The 15,931-nt window shown below is 40.1% G+C and overlaps 1 protein-coding gene across 6 annotated transcripts in view; it reads right to left on the bottom strand.

Moving 5' to 3' along the window:
* NRBF2 (nuclear receptor binding factor 2) overlaps nt 1-15,714 on the bottom strand; it is a 34,538-nt gene extending 18,824 nt beyond the window's left edge. For 2 of the 6 annotated variants that reach the window (XM_064594683.1, XM_045877922.3), the window contains exons 1-2: nt 15,472-15,611; nt 9,270-9,429 (exon numbers count right to left, since the gene is read on the bottom strand). Coding sequence is in view for 3 of the 6 variants with exons in the window: in XM_045877923.3 (XP_045733879.2) it covers nt 15,472-15,556 (85 nt within the window). In the remaining 3 variants the exon portion in view is untranslated. Of the gene's footprint in view, nt 1-282; nt 557-9,269; nt 9,430-15,471 lie in introns of those variants that run through there. The other 4 variants (XM_045877923.3, XM_045877920.3, XM_064594682.1 and 1 more) reach the window with 4 other exon arrangements.
* Between the last annotated feature and the right edge of the window lie 217 nt (nt 15,715-15,931).

Here is a 15,931-nt window from a genome sequence, read left to right as displayed (position 1 = left end):
CTAGTGTAGTTTTCCTCACAAACTCACAGATGATTTAGCAAAGCTTAAGAAAGAAGGGAAAAGCACTGTACACTCAGGTCCGCAGCAGCATTAGTCACAGCAGTCAGAACATGGGATCAACAGATCAACGGAGGAACAAAATACGGTATATAAATATATACACACACACACAAGGGAATTCGTAGTCAGCCTTGCAAAGGAAGGAAATTCCAACACATGCTACAACATGGATGAACTCCGAGAACATTATCCTAATAATAAAATAGAAAATAAGCCACTTACCAAAAGACAAATACGTATGATCCCACTTATGTGGGTACCTAATGTAGTCAAACTCATCAAAACAGAAAGTGAAATAGTGGTTGCCAGGGGGTGGTGAGAGAAAAGTGAGGAGCTGTTGTTGAAGGTGTAGAGTTTCAGTTTTGCGAGGTGAAAGGTTCTGGAGACCTGCTGCACGGTAAGTGAATATACTTGCTGCTATACCGTGTACTTAAAAATGATAGAGTATATTTTATGCTGTGTGTACTTTACCACAATTTAGAAAAATTTTAAGTTTATTTACTTTTTCAGTAATCTCTATACCAAATATGGGGCTTGAACTCAGGACCCCGAGATCAAGAGTCACATGCTCTTACAACTGAGCCAGCCAGGCATCCCTTTACCTCAATGTTTTAAGAAGGCAAAAAGCAAATCTGTACCGTCAGGTGTAAAGTGGCTTAACTTGAATGTTTTTCAAAAACTGTGCCACAGATGCCTCACAAAAATACTTCAGAGAATCAGTTTTGCAACTGAGATTAGAAATATTCTGGGCATGTTTGCAAATCATGCTCAATTTAAAACAGAGGTGAAGACAAAAGTAGAAAACAGCCCTCCTGGCAATGCCTGTTTACATTTTCCCTTCTATTTTTGGAAGGAAGACACAGCAACACTCTTAAAAGCAAGATCATCCATTTCAACTGTTTCAGAGGCTTTTATTCTTCAAATAATAACTAAACTTTCTCTCTAAGCCTCAATTTATTCCTGAAAATAATAATGGGTAAAAGAAATGACTATATGTTCTGAACACAGGCGTATTTTATAGTACCCAGAAATGATACAGATCTTTTGGGAAGAGACTATACACGAAGAAAGCTAAGTTATGATCAACACAGTTTCTCTAAGTAATGTGTTCTGCTAATATAAAGCAACTGGCACTCTATCAACAAGGCTCTAAGTCTAGGTGGTAAAAGAAAAAAAGAAAGGGGTGAATCTGCAGGTGGCTTAACTTTTCTGAGCATTGCAAGAAAAGCCATACATAAGAGACAAACCTGCTCTGAAATTCCAAAGTACCTCCTAACTGTGCATGGCAAAGTGCAGATCCATCCCTACCATGAACCCAGGGCTCTGGACTCAAGTTTTGGCTTTCCCACTAACTAGTTAAATTACTTCATTCTTCAAGCTCTGTAAAATGATAGACATGGACCAGATTGGTGCTTAAGTTTTAATGGAATACAAATCACCTGGGGATCTGGTTAAAATGCAGACTGATTCTGTAGGTCTAGAGCGGGTGCAGGTGAAGCAGCTGGCTCCTAGACACACTCTGAGAAGCAGGGATGAGATGCTCTCTGAGGTCACCTCGCTCTGATGCTGCATCTGTGTCTCTGATGACATTAACCACTTTCTACCTTGTACTATACTTAAGAAGCTCCCTAATTCAACTTCAAGCTCCACAGTAACAGAATAAATTGTTTCTTGAACACCAAAGAAAAAGTTCTTAAGTGGTGAGAACAGTATCTCCTACTTGTCTTGAATTCACTAAAACCTCCCCATGTAAAGTCCAATCTCTGATCACTCTGCCAATTCAGGAGTTACAGCTCATTTAAAAACACACACCTGGGGCACCTGGGTGGCTCAGTCATTAAGCGTCTGCCTTCAGCTCAGGTCATGGTCCCAGGGTCCTGGGACTGAGCCCCGCATTGGGCTCCCTGCTTAGCGGGGAGCCTGCTTCTCCCTCCACTTCCCCCTGCTTGTGCTCCCTCTCTCACTGTGTTTCTCTCTGTCAAATAAATAAAATCTTTAAATAAATAAATAAATAAATAAATAAATAAATAAATAAATAAATAAATAAATAAATAAAAACACACACCTACTCTAGGTCATCTGGCATCATAGCAATCAAATTCCCTATTTAAAAAAAGTAAAAAATACAGGGCGCCTGGGTGGCTCAGTCGTTAAGCGTCTGCCTTCGGCTCAGGTCATGATCCCAGGGTCCTGGGATCGAGTCCCACATTGGGCTCCCTGCTTAGCAGGAAGCCTGCTTCTCGCTCTCCCACTCCCCCTGCTTGTGTTCCTGCTCTCGCTCTCTGTCAAATAAATAAATAAAATCTTAAAAAAAAAAAAAAAAAATACAGTTCCTACTAAGTTCTTGTTAGACACCCAGCAAGCCCAGACTCCATACAGAGCTTGACTGCTTAGGTTCAAATCTCAGCTTGAACACTTACTAGACACATGAAATTGGCTTTCTTAACTTTCTGCCTGAGTTTTCCCATCTCTAAAATGAGAGTATTATGAAAATTAAACTAGTTAAAAGACAAGAGAAGCCTTGGCGGTACTTGCCATCAAGTTCACAATGTAGTTGGGGAGACTAAATTGCTTTTTTTTTTCTAACTGAAGATATTATGGGAAATTTATTTTGGTAATACTTATTTTTATTTATTTATTTATTTATTATTGATACTTCCTTTTTCTTTTTTTTTTAAGTAGGCTCCATGCTGGGGCTTGAACTCACAACCCTGTGATCAAGAGTCAGACACTTAACCTACTAAGCTACCCAGGCACCCCAATACTTATTTTTAAAACAATTTTTAAAGATCCCGTTAAGTTAAAATTAATCTCTTTAAATACTGTTCTTGGTAGAATCACAGCCATTAAACATACTAAGTCTATAAATAAGTTTCTTTGGTAATTCAAAATAAAACAGGAACAAGAAGCAACTGAAATGGGAATGTTGGTTGAGAGATTCTAAAAGCAGTCTGGGCAGTGATATATTTTAATTCTGATAACATGGGGGGGGGTTTGCCAAGTATTTCAAGATGCACTGATTTATGGAAAAGGCTGTATCTCAATATTTCATATTCATTAAGAAAGGGTAAAAGACACTCCAGGTCTTTATGAATGGTTTCACTAACCAGTCAAAAAATGTTTAAGCCAAGAATGCATCTATTTTGGCTACTAAACAAAACAAATTAAGCTTAAATTTTATTTATCTTTTTCTTAAAGTATCAATCCTGGCCAGGAAACTGTTAGGCGGAAAAAGCAACCTAACACTCTTCAAGAGCTTCAATTCCATTAACCCATCTTCATCTCCCTTGCTGATAAACAAATGAGCTCAATTTTTTGTCTGTTTTAACCCTCTGGATTTCTTATAAAAGTGTATATAAATCTTTCATAAAAATCAGTGTTTTCCAAAACAACAAAACAGAAACAGACTCATAAACAGAGAACTGGTGGTGGCCAGAGGGAAGAGGGGTGGGCTGATGAACGAAATAGGTGAAGATAATTAAGAGATACAAACTTCCAGTTATAAAATAAGTCACGGAGATGAAAAGTGCAATATAGTCAATAACAACATAACAACGTTGTATGGTGACAGATGGTGACTATTTATAGTGAGCACTGAGTAATGTATAGAATTGTTAAATCACTATGTTGTACACCTGAAACTAATATATAACACTGTCAACTATACTTCAAAATAAAATACTTCAAAATAAAAATAAAAAATTAGTCTTTTCTGTCCTGATTATCTTTTCCATTCTAATATATCACAGTTAACTAATCATTAGTAGTTGCTTCCCACAGGATATTTTCTTTTTTAATTCAGGTATAGTTGACATGTAACATTTTATTAGTTTCAGGTGTACATGACTTGATATTTGTATATATTGGAAAATGATCACTACAATAATTTAACATCATACACCATACATTACAAAAAACTTTCTTTTTTTTAAGAGGTGGGGAGCAGAGGGAGAGGGAGAGAGAGCATCTTTTTTTTTTAAAGATTTTATTTATTTGAGAGAGAGAGAGAAAAACAGCATGAGAGGGGATAGGGTCAGAGGGAGAAGCAGGCTCCCCGCTGAGCTGGGAGCCCGATGTGGGACTCGATCCCAGGACTCCGGGATCATGACCTGAGCCGAAGGCAGTCGCTTAACCAACCGAGCCACCCAGGCGCCTGAGAGAGAGCATCTTAAGCATGACCCTGAGATCATGACCTGAGCCGAAATCAAGAGTCGGATACTTAACCAACTGAGCCATCCAGTTGCCCCAAAACTTTTTCTTCAGATGAAGACTTTTAAGATCTACTATCTTTGCAACTTTCAAATACGCAATACAGTATTATTAGCAACAGTCACCATGCTATACATTATATCCCAGGACTTATTTATAACTACAAGTTTGTACCTTCTGACCTCCTCCATCTATTCTGAGCACCCCCTCACCGCCACTTAAGGCAACTACCAATCTGTTCTATGAGCCTGGTTTTTTGGGTTTTTTTTTTTTTTTGCCTTTTAAGTTCCATATGTAAGTAAAATCACACATATCTGTCTTTCTCTGACTTACTTCACATAGCATAATGCCCTCTGTGTCCATTCATTTTGCCATAAATGGGAAGATCTCATTGTGTGTGTGTGTGTGGCTAAATAATATCCCAATGTATAAGTACCACATCTTTATCCATTCATCCATCAATGGAAACTTAGGCTGTTTCCATATCTTGGCTATTATAAACAACGCTTCGGGCGCCTGGGTGGCTCAGTCGTTAGGCGTCTGCCTTCGGCTCAGGTCATGATCCCAGGGTCCTGGGATTGAGTCCCACGTCGGGCTCCCTGCTCGGCGGGAGGCCTGCTTCTCCCTCTCCCACTCCCCCTGCTTGTGTTCCTGCTCTCGCTATCTCTCTGTCACATACATACATACATAAATAAAGCTTCAATGAATATGGAGTCCATATATCTTTTCAAGTTAGTGTTTTCATTTTCTTCAAATACCCAGAAGTGGAACCGTTGGATCATAAGGTAGTTCTATTCTTAATTTTTTGAAGAACCTCCATACTGTTTTCCACAGTGGCTGCACCAATTTGCATTCCCACCAATAGTGCACAAGGGTTCTCTTTTTTTTCACATCCTAGCCAACAATTGTCACTTCTAGCCTTTTTGATATTAGCCATTCTAACATAGGTAAGATGGTATCTCATTGTGGTTTTGATGTGCATTTCCTGATTATCAGTGATTTAGGTATCTTTTCATGTACCAGTTGGCCATCTGCATGTCTCCTATAGAAAAAGGTCTATTTGGGGTGCTTGGGTAGCTCAGTTGGTTAAGTGTCTGCCTTCAGCTCAGGTTATGATCCCAGGGTGCTGGGATTGAGCTCTGCGTCGGGATCCCTGCTCAGGAGGGTATCCTACTTCTCCATCACTCATGCTCTCTTCCTCTAATAAATAAAATCTTAAAAAAAAAAAAAGGAATAATGTCTACTCAAATCCTCTGCCCATTTTTTTTTAAAAGATTTATTCATTTGACAGAGAGCACAAGCACAGGGAGCGGCAGGCACGAGGAGAGGGAGAAGCAGGCTCCCTGAGGAGAAGGGAGCCCAATGAGGGGCTCGATCCCAGGACCCTGGCATCATGACCTGAGCCAAAGGCAGACGCTTAACCAACTGAGCCACCCAGGCGCCCCCCTTTGCCCATTTTTTAATTGGACTGTTTGCTTTTCTGCTATTGAGTTATATGAATTCTTGATATATTTTAGACATTAACACCTTATCAGATATAGGATTTGCAAATATTTTCTCCCATTCATTTTGTCGATGATTTCCTTTGCTGTGCAGCTTATTAGTTTGATGTAGTCCCACACAATTATATTTTCTTGATATTCTTTGTTGATTCAGTTATTTTCTTTGCTTCTCTATCAACAACTGTAGTAAGCAGATTCTGATGTAGCTCCCAATGACCCCTGCCTTCTGGTATTCACACACTTATGTAATCTCTTCCCCTCTCATGTGTGCTAAACCTAGTGACTTGCATCTAAAGGAACAGAATATAGCAAAGGTGGTGGATGTTGTTTCTATGATTAGTTTACAAAAGACTGTCACTTTCATCTTGGTAGCACTTTCTCTCCCTTGCTCACTTTAACTAAGCCACCAGTCCTGTTGTGAACTGCCCTATGGAAAGGCTCACGTGGAAGAAACTGAGCGTAGTCTGCCAACAACCAGCAAGGAACTGAATCCAAACGTTGATTACAAAGCCCTCGAGGAATTAAATCCTACCATCAACCATGTGAGTAAGCACGGAAGTAGCTCCTGACCCAGTGGAACCTTCAAATGGGACTGCAGCCCCAGATGACACCTTGAGGGCAGTCTTGAGAGACCCTATATAGCAAAGGACCCAACTAAGCCATGCCCTTATTCCTGCCTCACAGAAATTGTGAGAAAACAAATGTGTGTTATTTTAAGCTCCTAAATCTTGCAATACTTTACTGTATAAGTCATATATTAATAGTATGGCATCTTCATCTTTCACTGTAAGCTGCCTCAAACTCTATCTAGAAAATTTTTTAAGTAAACTCTACACCCAATGTGGGGCTTCAACTCACAACCCAAGATCAAGAATCACATGCTCTACTGACTGAGCTATCCAAGCAGCCCTAGAAATAGATGTTTACATAGGGAAAGCAGTGACTGGCCAATCCTCATGAGATTGTGATACTTGTCACTGAGTACTAAGTATTAGATTTCATGATACTACGATCTCATATTAAAGTACTCTCTGGCATTTAGGGTTTACAATAAACTGATGTAATTTTGTTGAGAACCTCTTGAATTCTCATGGAGATTTAGATTTATGATCCCCCTATGAGGGAGTAGCTAGCATTGGCTTACCTCCCCTGTAGACAATTACAAAGCTGGATACAGTATATAAAAAAACAGTTTACAGACACTAAACAAAAAAGTAACAGAAGGCTACATTTTCAAGAAAAGGGAAAAGCACAAGGTGAGAACTACATTCACCTGGCTTTCTTTCTGAGAGCACTTTCCAAAATGTAGTGCAGAAAAATAAAACCCAAGTAGACGGCAGTATCTAATTGGGAAAGAGGAATGGGGACTGGAGTCAAAAGGCTGGAATTTGAGGAGGGTCCAGGATTGGAGGGAACTGCAGTGAAGAAGACAACCTAAAAATAGGCATAAAAAATCCTCTCAGAGGATGCCTGGGTGGCTCAGTCGGTTAAGCGGCTACCTTCGGCTCAGGTCATGATCCCAGGGTCCTGGGATCGAGCCCCGCATTGGGGGGGTCCCTGCTCAGCGGGGAGCCTGCTTCTCCCCCTGCTTGTGCTCTCTGTCTCTCTTTGACAAATAAATAATTTTTTTTTTTTAAGTCCTCTCAGGTCCTTACCAAATGCCTAAGCTGCACATGCACAGGGTATAACTCCAGAAGGCCTAGCAGACACTGCGCAGACATTTCAGAAGCCACACAACATTGGGGAGACAGGCTGCAGTTTAGGCTGTACAGACTACAGTAACCTTGGTGAACACCAGAGCTTTCAGTTCAGGCCCCAGAAGGTCAGCCCTGGGACTAAGGATCACACTCTATGCATTATGGGTAAAAGTAAAATAGACCCACCCTAATAAAGCCTAAAAACCAAATTTAGACTAGATCATGGTGATCTGCCTGTATTTTAACTGCCAACCAGAACAAAATACTCTTTGGAGGAAAATTCCTATTTCAGTCTCTACAACAAACACATCATCCACAATGCATGACATACAATAAACTTACTAAGCATGTGAAGCAGGAAAAAGTGACTGATAATAAAGAGAAAGACAACGGAAACAGACCTAGAGATAATCCATATTTTGGAATTCACATCAAGGAACTCAAAGTAACTATGCTTCAGATATTAAAGAAAATACGGAATGAGGACACAACAGATGAAAACTAGAGACGTGGGACAAAAGTTCTGTAAGAATTGGGACCTTGTCCCATTCACTGTTGAATGCCTGAGATCCAGAACAGTATCTGAGGAGACAGTACTTACTCACAGTTGTTGGGTTAGCTGGATGAGGGAATGAATGCTAAGTCGCATGGAAGGATGGGAGATTGATAAATGCTGACATAACATTACTGTATTTCAGAAAAATATCAGAATAAAACTGCATCAAAATCTAAAATAACTACATATATGTATATACATATATACAAAAAAATAATTGGTCCTTGGTGCACTTACTTCATTCACTATTTCATCCAACAACCAATCTCTAGAGCATTTTAACCAGAATTTTCCTACTCCCTCTTGAGTACAAATGAAAGCCCAATACTACAAAATGCTCTAAAACATTTACAAAAAGTAAAACAGCTTCAGATTTAGTAATGTCTTACTGTATGCCCTGTACAAATTCCTCCCTTGTTGAATCCTCCTCAGAAACAGCCAACACTTTACACATAATCCCACTCCCGTTAACTGCTCTTCTTCCTAGGTAATCAAATAGGATTCTTGTGGAAGTTGCCATATTCTTATATTACCTCGTCCCCTGGACACCTAAAGAATTTGTTCCACTAGATTTTCAAGCTTAGGAACACAGAGTCTGTCAAGAAAGTTTTAAGTGGTTGTAACTAATGTGACATTCAGGAATTAACCAAATAATGTAAGCCTGCAGAGGCAGAGGGAGAATCTGATTATCTTTGAGTCTCAGGTCCCGTATGTTCTTAGACCCACCTACACTGTAGCCCTGCCCTTCCTGCACCTTTCTTTTGATTCCAATAAACTATCCCTTTTGGCATTAGCTAATCTTAAGTGGCTTTCATCACCTGCAACCAGTGAAAATCCTAACTACAACTAGATTACTTAGTGACTGCCCCCACCAAGAAATACCTCCTACTTCCACATACTAACTGCTTTAAAAATACAGATTCAGTATTGTCTTTTTTCCCAAAGGAAAACAGTATTACCTTCTATTACTTTTCATGTATTTATTTCCGTGCCCTTGGGGAAAGCTGTACGTAAAGATGACAAGAGGAACACCATAACAAACACGATACCAAAAAGGCAGAGGAAAATGTAACGTCCTCTTGAACCTTGTGGTAGAGTCTTCAATAGAGAGCAAAGGAGAAGCTGCATTTACTCTCCCTTCCCCAATAAATTCACTGTAAGTCTCCTACAGGCAAACAGTATCTCCTAACAGTAAAGTAAGTACTGAATTGACCTGTCAAACTAATGTAATGTAATTATACTTACGATAACTGTTCAAGTGTTAGAGAAGTCCAAGACCTGTTTTTGATTTTAAGTCTAAGGATCAATTTCTCCCACATGCAGCTCTGCTGCATCTTTTTTCCTACTTCCTTTCCAGTGTAGCTTACTTTTCTTCAGAACTGCCACCATCTGCTGTGAAGACAAACTGTAGGATACAATCCACCAGTGAGTTGTGAAATCAATTTAGTGGGTCAAAACCAGCATTTTAAAAAACCTAATAGTAAATATTAGAGTAAATATTTAAGCTCTAATAGTAAATATTAGAGTTTAAAAAACCTAATAGGAAACATTATATAGTAAATAATAGTAAATATTACTCTTAAAGTTTTAAAAAATATTTGTAATAGTAAATATTAGAGTTTTGTTTTGGGTGAAATTTATGAGAGCCCCTGCATTTTGCACAATTTCAAGAGGCATATGCAAAATGTGGCAGCTCTGCAGTAATATATACATATGTATGTGTGTACTGGTCATTACATAAAAATCTTACTGTGGATCACAGTCAAAACAAATAGGCAAACACTGATCTAACAGTAACATCACTATTTTAATGAGAATCTTGCTTTCAAATCCCACTATCACATTTACTTGGCATTTCAATTCTTCATCAGTAAAATGGGGAAATATACAGCTACTAAGAAGATAAATAATACAGTTGACCCTTGAACAACATTGGTTCAAACTGCACAGGTCCACTTACACGTGGATTTTTTTTTTCCAGTTACAGTGTAGTATTGTAAAGTATTTTCCTTATGATTTTAGTATTTTCTTTTCTCTAGTTTATTGTAAGAATATGGTACATAATACATATACAAAATATGTGTTAATCAACTGTTTATGTTATTGGTAAGGCTTTCAGTCAACAGTAGGCTATTAGTTAAGTCTTCAGGGAGTTGGGAAAACTGGACAGCAACATGCAAAAGAATGAAACTGGACCACTCTCTTAAACACCATACACAAAAATAAATTCAAAAGGGATGGAAGATCTAAATGTGAGAAAGGAAACTATCAAAATCCTAGAGAACACAGGCAGCAACCCCACTGACATCAGTCGTAGCAACTTCTTACTAGACACATCTCCAGAGGCAAGGGAAACAAAAGCGAAAATGAACTACTGGGATTTCAAGGAAACAATCAACAAAACTAAAAGGCAACCTTCAGAATGGGAGAAGATATTTGCAAATGACATATCTGAGAAAGGGTTAGTCCAAAATCTATAAAGAACTTATCAAAATCAACACCCCAAAAACAATCCCAGTTAAGAAATGGGCAGAAGACATGAATAGACATTTTTCCAAAGAAGACATCCAGATGGCCAGCAGTCACATGAAAAGATGATCAACATTGCTCATTATCAGGGAAATACAAATAAAAACTACAGTGAGATATCACCTCACACTTGTCAGAATGGCTAAAATTAACAACACAAGAAGTAACGGGTTGGCGGGGATGCGGAGAAAGGGGAATCCTCTTGCACTATTGGTGGGAATGCAAACTGGTGCAGCCACTCTGGAAAAGAGTATGGAGGTTCCTCAAAAAGTTAAAAATAAAACTACCCTATGACCCAACAATTGCACTACTAGGAATTTATCCAAAGGATACAAAAATAGTGATTCAAAGGACCAATGCATGCCAATATTTATAGCAACATTATCACAATAGCCAAATTATGGATAGAGCCCAAATGTCCATCGACTGGTGAATGGTTAGAGATGTGGTATATATATATATACAATGGAGTATTAGTCATCAAAAAGAATGAAATCTTGCCATTTGCAATGATGTGGATGGAACTAGAGTATTATGCTAAACGAAATAAGTTAGAGAGACAAATACCATATGATTTCACTCATTATGTGGAATTTAAGGGGAAAAAAAAACAGATGAACATAAGAGAAAGAAAAAAGGAGGGAAGCAAACCATTAGAGAGATTCTTAACTACAGAAAACAAATAGGGTTGCTGGAGGGTAGGTGGGGGGTGGGGAGGCAGTGGACTAAGTGACAGGTGTTAAGGAGGATACTTGTGACTGAGCAATGGGTGTTATATGTAAGTGATGAATCACTAAATTCTACTCCTGAAACTAAGAGTACACTATATGTTAACTAGAATTTAAATAAAAACTTGAAACATTAAATAAATAAGACTATTAGGGTCATGGAAACAGAAATATTTAAGTTTATGTAAATACTGATAAAATAACAGAGGCATATTTAAATTATGTTCTCATGTATTAATAATATTCTTTATGGGGGGGGTGCCTGGGTAGCTCAGTCCGTTGAACGTTAGACTCTCTTGATTTCAGCTCAGGTCATGATCTCAGAGTCGTCACATTAAGCCCACATCAGGCTCTGCATTCAGCAGGGAGTCTGCTTTAGATTCACTCTCCCTCTCCCTCTGCCCATCACCCGCCCCCCCAAATAAATAAATATTTTTAAAAAATTATTTATGATTATTGTTGAATATACAGAAAATGTGGAAATAATAAAGGAATATTCAGAAATTTAAGGAAGGTAGTAATGTTATAAATAAAAATTGACAGTATTATCATAAAAAAAGTCTTTGGGGAGTGAAAAGTTATACATGGAGTTTTTGACCAGACAGGAGGCTGGCACCCCTAATCCTCACATTGTTCAAGGGTCAACTATATATGTAAAGTGCCGGATGCCAATCCTAGCACTTAGTAATTGTTGAATAAGTCTTAGTGCTCTACCACCTTTCCCCAGAGTGCTTCCACTGGGCCCAACATAGCTGTGACAGGATGAACTTGAAATTTTTTAGGGCAACAAGGAAGTGGTTCAAAACAGCCTCTTTTTTACCTTAAAGATTTTACTGCCACCATAAGTAATATGGGATAATTATATAAAGGCTCCAGGTATGTACAAGGCCATTCTCTGGAACATGTATCTGATTCCTTGTCTTAGAAGAGAAATCACCACTCTAGAGGGAAGCTCAGTTACTCAACAAAACATTCTCGGCACTTAATAGAGCCAAACACATACAACTGTGGCCACATAGTCACATGGACCCTGTCCTTAAGAGTTTGCAGAGTACGTAAACAAAGCATGAGCAACAGTCATGTGTAAATTAAGGTCTGACATCACTTCCCAAATAGGCAGTAAACATATCAAAGAACTACAAATTATCTCACGCCAAGTTTTGACATTCGCTACCAGCACTCACTCTGACAAATTTAAATGGAAAGAAATGCCTAAATATACACTAAGTAGCTTTATAAGTTATAATTTTTCTATATTAAAAATTGACCAAAGAAAAAAAACTGATGAAACAAAACTTATTCAGTCCAAAGACTAGTTATTCCTCTGCCCCCAACAATGGAAATATGATTTAGTTTTTCTTTTGACCAATTTCAAAAACCAGAGAACTAGAACACAGTATCTGTATTATATATTTAAATGACTATTTTTGAACCAATCTCTCTGTATCTTAAAAATCTACCGCCAGAAAATAAGCACATAAGGCCCTTTCTGCAAACCTTCCATAAGAGAATCAATACTAAAGCAAAGGCACTAATGACACAGAATCCACAATTCAATATAAATAAGAACCATACTAAAATGAAAATGGTGAGTACTGTACATTAATTCAGAACTATTGTTAGAAAAGGTCATGATATTAAAATAAGTTGTGATCCACCAATCTAAGTAATTACTTAATTTCTCTCAGTCTAGGCTTATTTTTCTGTAAAACTAGGAAGCAATTCTTCCTAAATTCCAAGGATGCTCTGAGGACACATAATTATAAACCTAGGTACTGTAATAAGCCCTTATACAACAAATCTGGACTACACTATAATGTCATTAGAAAAAGCCTATATAAACTACTGGGATTTTCACAGGCACTCATTAAATCATAGCACTGAGAACTATTTCTCACGTTTAGTCAAATGGATACTAAGTTGGTTAACTGCTGACATAAAAAAAAGTGATAGTCTTAAAAAAAACCAACCATCTTTTAAAACTGAGTGACAAATTCAGAGGCTTCTCATTGGTACTTAGCACTTAATGATTCAAGTAAATGTTAAATCTCTGTCCAACTGTTATCTTCCAATAAACAGCTAAGCTAGAACTCAGATCTTTCAAATCTCAAACGGTAAGAATTCAAGATGCCAAATTTCTGATACTTGTCCACGTATATTTTATGGCTGGATTGTGGAACTATGCTAGCCTACTTGACAAGGCTCTAGCCAAAATTCTCCTCTATAGAAAGATAATACTACTGTCACCATTTAACTAATTTTTCCTAAACTGGTGATTCTTTTTTTTTTTTTTTAAGATTTTATTTATTTATTTGAGAGAGAGAGAATGAAAGAGAGCATGAGAGGGAGGAGGGTCAGAGGGAGAAGCAGACTCCCTGCCGAGCAGGGAGCCCGATGCGGGACTCGATCCCAGGACTCCAGGATCATGACCTGAGCCGAAGGCAGTCGCTTAACCAACTGAGCCACTCAGGCGCCCTAAACTGGTGATTCTGCTGCTCCATCTACAACTGTCACCCAGCTCCAGTCTTCTCATAAGCTACCACACACTAGTGGGGCAGTTGGCTGGCATTATGTTGCAGCCTCTAGCCAAATAAAGTGACGCTAACTGGAACTGAACCAATGGTCATTTTGCAAGGACACTTGAACTTTGAAGCACTCTGTAAATTGCTGGTTATTTCTAATAATATTCCTGTGAAGTTTCAGTATTGAGCCATCTATTATATTTCACTGTAAACTATACGTCACCTTAAAAACAAAAAAAGTGCAAGATATGTCCCTGGTTTTTAAAAACTCACAAATCTTGTCCAATTCTTTTTAAGTGTAAACAACTCTTACCAATGGGGGCAGGCTCCACTTAAAACTGGGAGGCGCTTCTCAGAGCAGCTAACCTGGCATCGGTTATTTGGGAACAACAGCTATAGGTCCTAGAATCTTAGGCTTTTCAAGCGCAGCAAGCCCAAGCCTTCATTTTACAAATGAGATTTTAAATTAAGAGCTTATGGTCTGATTACTATGATAGCTAACTCTTACATTGTACTAGGTACAAGGTACTGTTCTAAGCCCTTTACACCTATTTACTCCTTTAATCCTCACAACAAACCAGAAACAGGGTGAGGTCAACTAATTTGCCCAAGGTCACAGAACTATTAAGTGACAAAGCCAGAACTGAAATCCAAGCAGTCTAGCTCCTGAATCCTTATTCAAACCACCAAGCTCTACTGCGTCTCTATAGAATGGCTTAAATGCAGCCTAGGGCTCTTCCACGACACTAGGGTTCAGAGTTCCAACCTGAGAAACTAATTCTCCCTACCTCCCTTTCTCCAATGCCACCATCGCCCACTACCGCAAATAAACTGCAAACTTGTGACTCCAAAAGTTCCTCCTGCCTGTCTACAACCTTAAATAATCTGACTTCTCTATCCAAAATAGGTACCCTCTAAGAAACCGAAAGATGCAGTAGTCAGTCAGTAGTCAGAAAAGAACTTGTGTTGCTCGCTGCTGTTTTAATGGGAACATCTGAAATGCCAATAGCCTATGAGCGAGTGCTTTTTCTGAGAAGGGCAAACACCTACCGTATTTTCATGATGCCTAAAGTGATGAAAAGGAGCTAAAAACAGGGACGGCCCTCTTTTTTATCCAGCTGTCTCTAACTTATTCGAGAAGGGAGATTCTCAGTTTATGCATCTGAATGTAGATGAGAAATGGGTGGAGGGAAAAATGGGGGTGGCTATTACTCCAACTCTCCAAACTAAGGAGGCTCAGACTTCAGACCCTATGTGTTAGAAGTTAAACCCAGCATTACACACCACTGCTGCCTGGCCGGCTTCAGAGCCCCTCCAGGCTGCAACGAGGTGGTTACGTGGCGCTTGGAGGCATTTCCTCCAGCCTGAAGAGGTGGCGGCTTTCCCGGCTGGTGGAAGCCCCTCGCTCAGGGCACTGCGACAAGGGGAGCCCCGGGGCGGCGGGAAGTGGGACGTGATAACTTCCCGGGGATACCAAAGGGGGCAACTTCTGGAGCTGCTTGCGCGGAGCCGCTGGGGGACCACGCCTGCTCGCCTCCCCTACCCCTCAGGCCCACCCCCGCCAAACCCGCCTCCCGGCCTCAAGGGTCTGCAGCAAGCCGGAGACGCGACCGGACTCCTGAAGCAAGAGCTCCCGAGGGCGGACGCGACCCTCTGTGGGCTACTCACCAGGTTGAGGGGTCCTTCCATTACTTCCATAGACCCCGGGGTAAGCGGCGGCCTGAGGAAGGGGAGCGACGGCGCCGGGGCACATGGAGGAAAACAGTAGTAAAGGGGACGACGCAGCGGCGACGGCAGCTGCCCCTCTCCGCGCCCCGGGAGCCAGCAGTGGGCGCAGAGGGAGCAACAAACGCACCACTTCCTCCTCCGGTGGCGCGCTGCGGGCCCGCCCCCTGCGCCGCGGGCACGCACGCGTCATGGCGTCACACGTGGCTGGTTCAAGGTGGGAGTGAGGACCGGGGAGTGGGTGGGGCTCAGGGAAGGCGGGGCACGGACGGGCGTACACTTGCTCCTGGGCTATCTTTCCTCTCGCGAGAGGCGTGTCTTCAGCTTCTTGCAGTCTTCTCTGACATCACGTGGGGGTGGACCGCCTTCTTGAAATTTAAGTAAGATGGCTGCCTTATGCTCT

This window comes from Mirounga angustirostris, unplaced genomic scaffold (assembly GCF_029215605.1).
Source record: "Mirounga angustirostris isolate CCGP_5_RB_7025 unplaced genomic scaffold, mMirAng1.0.hap1 SCAF_6, whole genome shotgun sequence".
Lineage (NCBI taxonomy): Eukaryota > Metazoa > Chordata > Mammalia > Carnivora > Phocidae > Mirounga > Mirounga angustirostris.
Note: the sequence above shows the minus strand (reverse complement) of the source record. Positions and strands in the feature narration are given on the sequence as shown.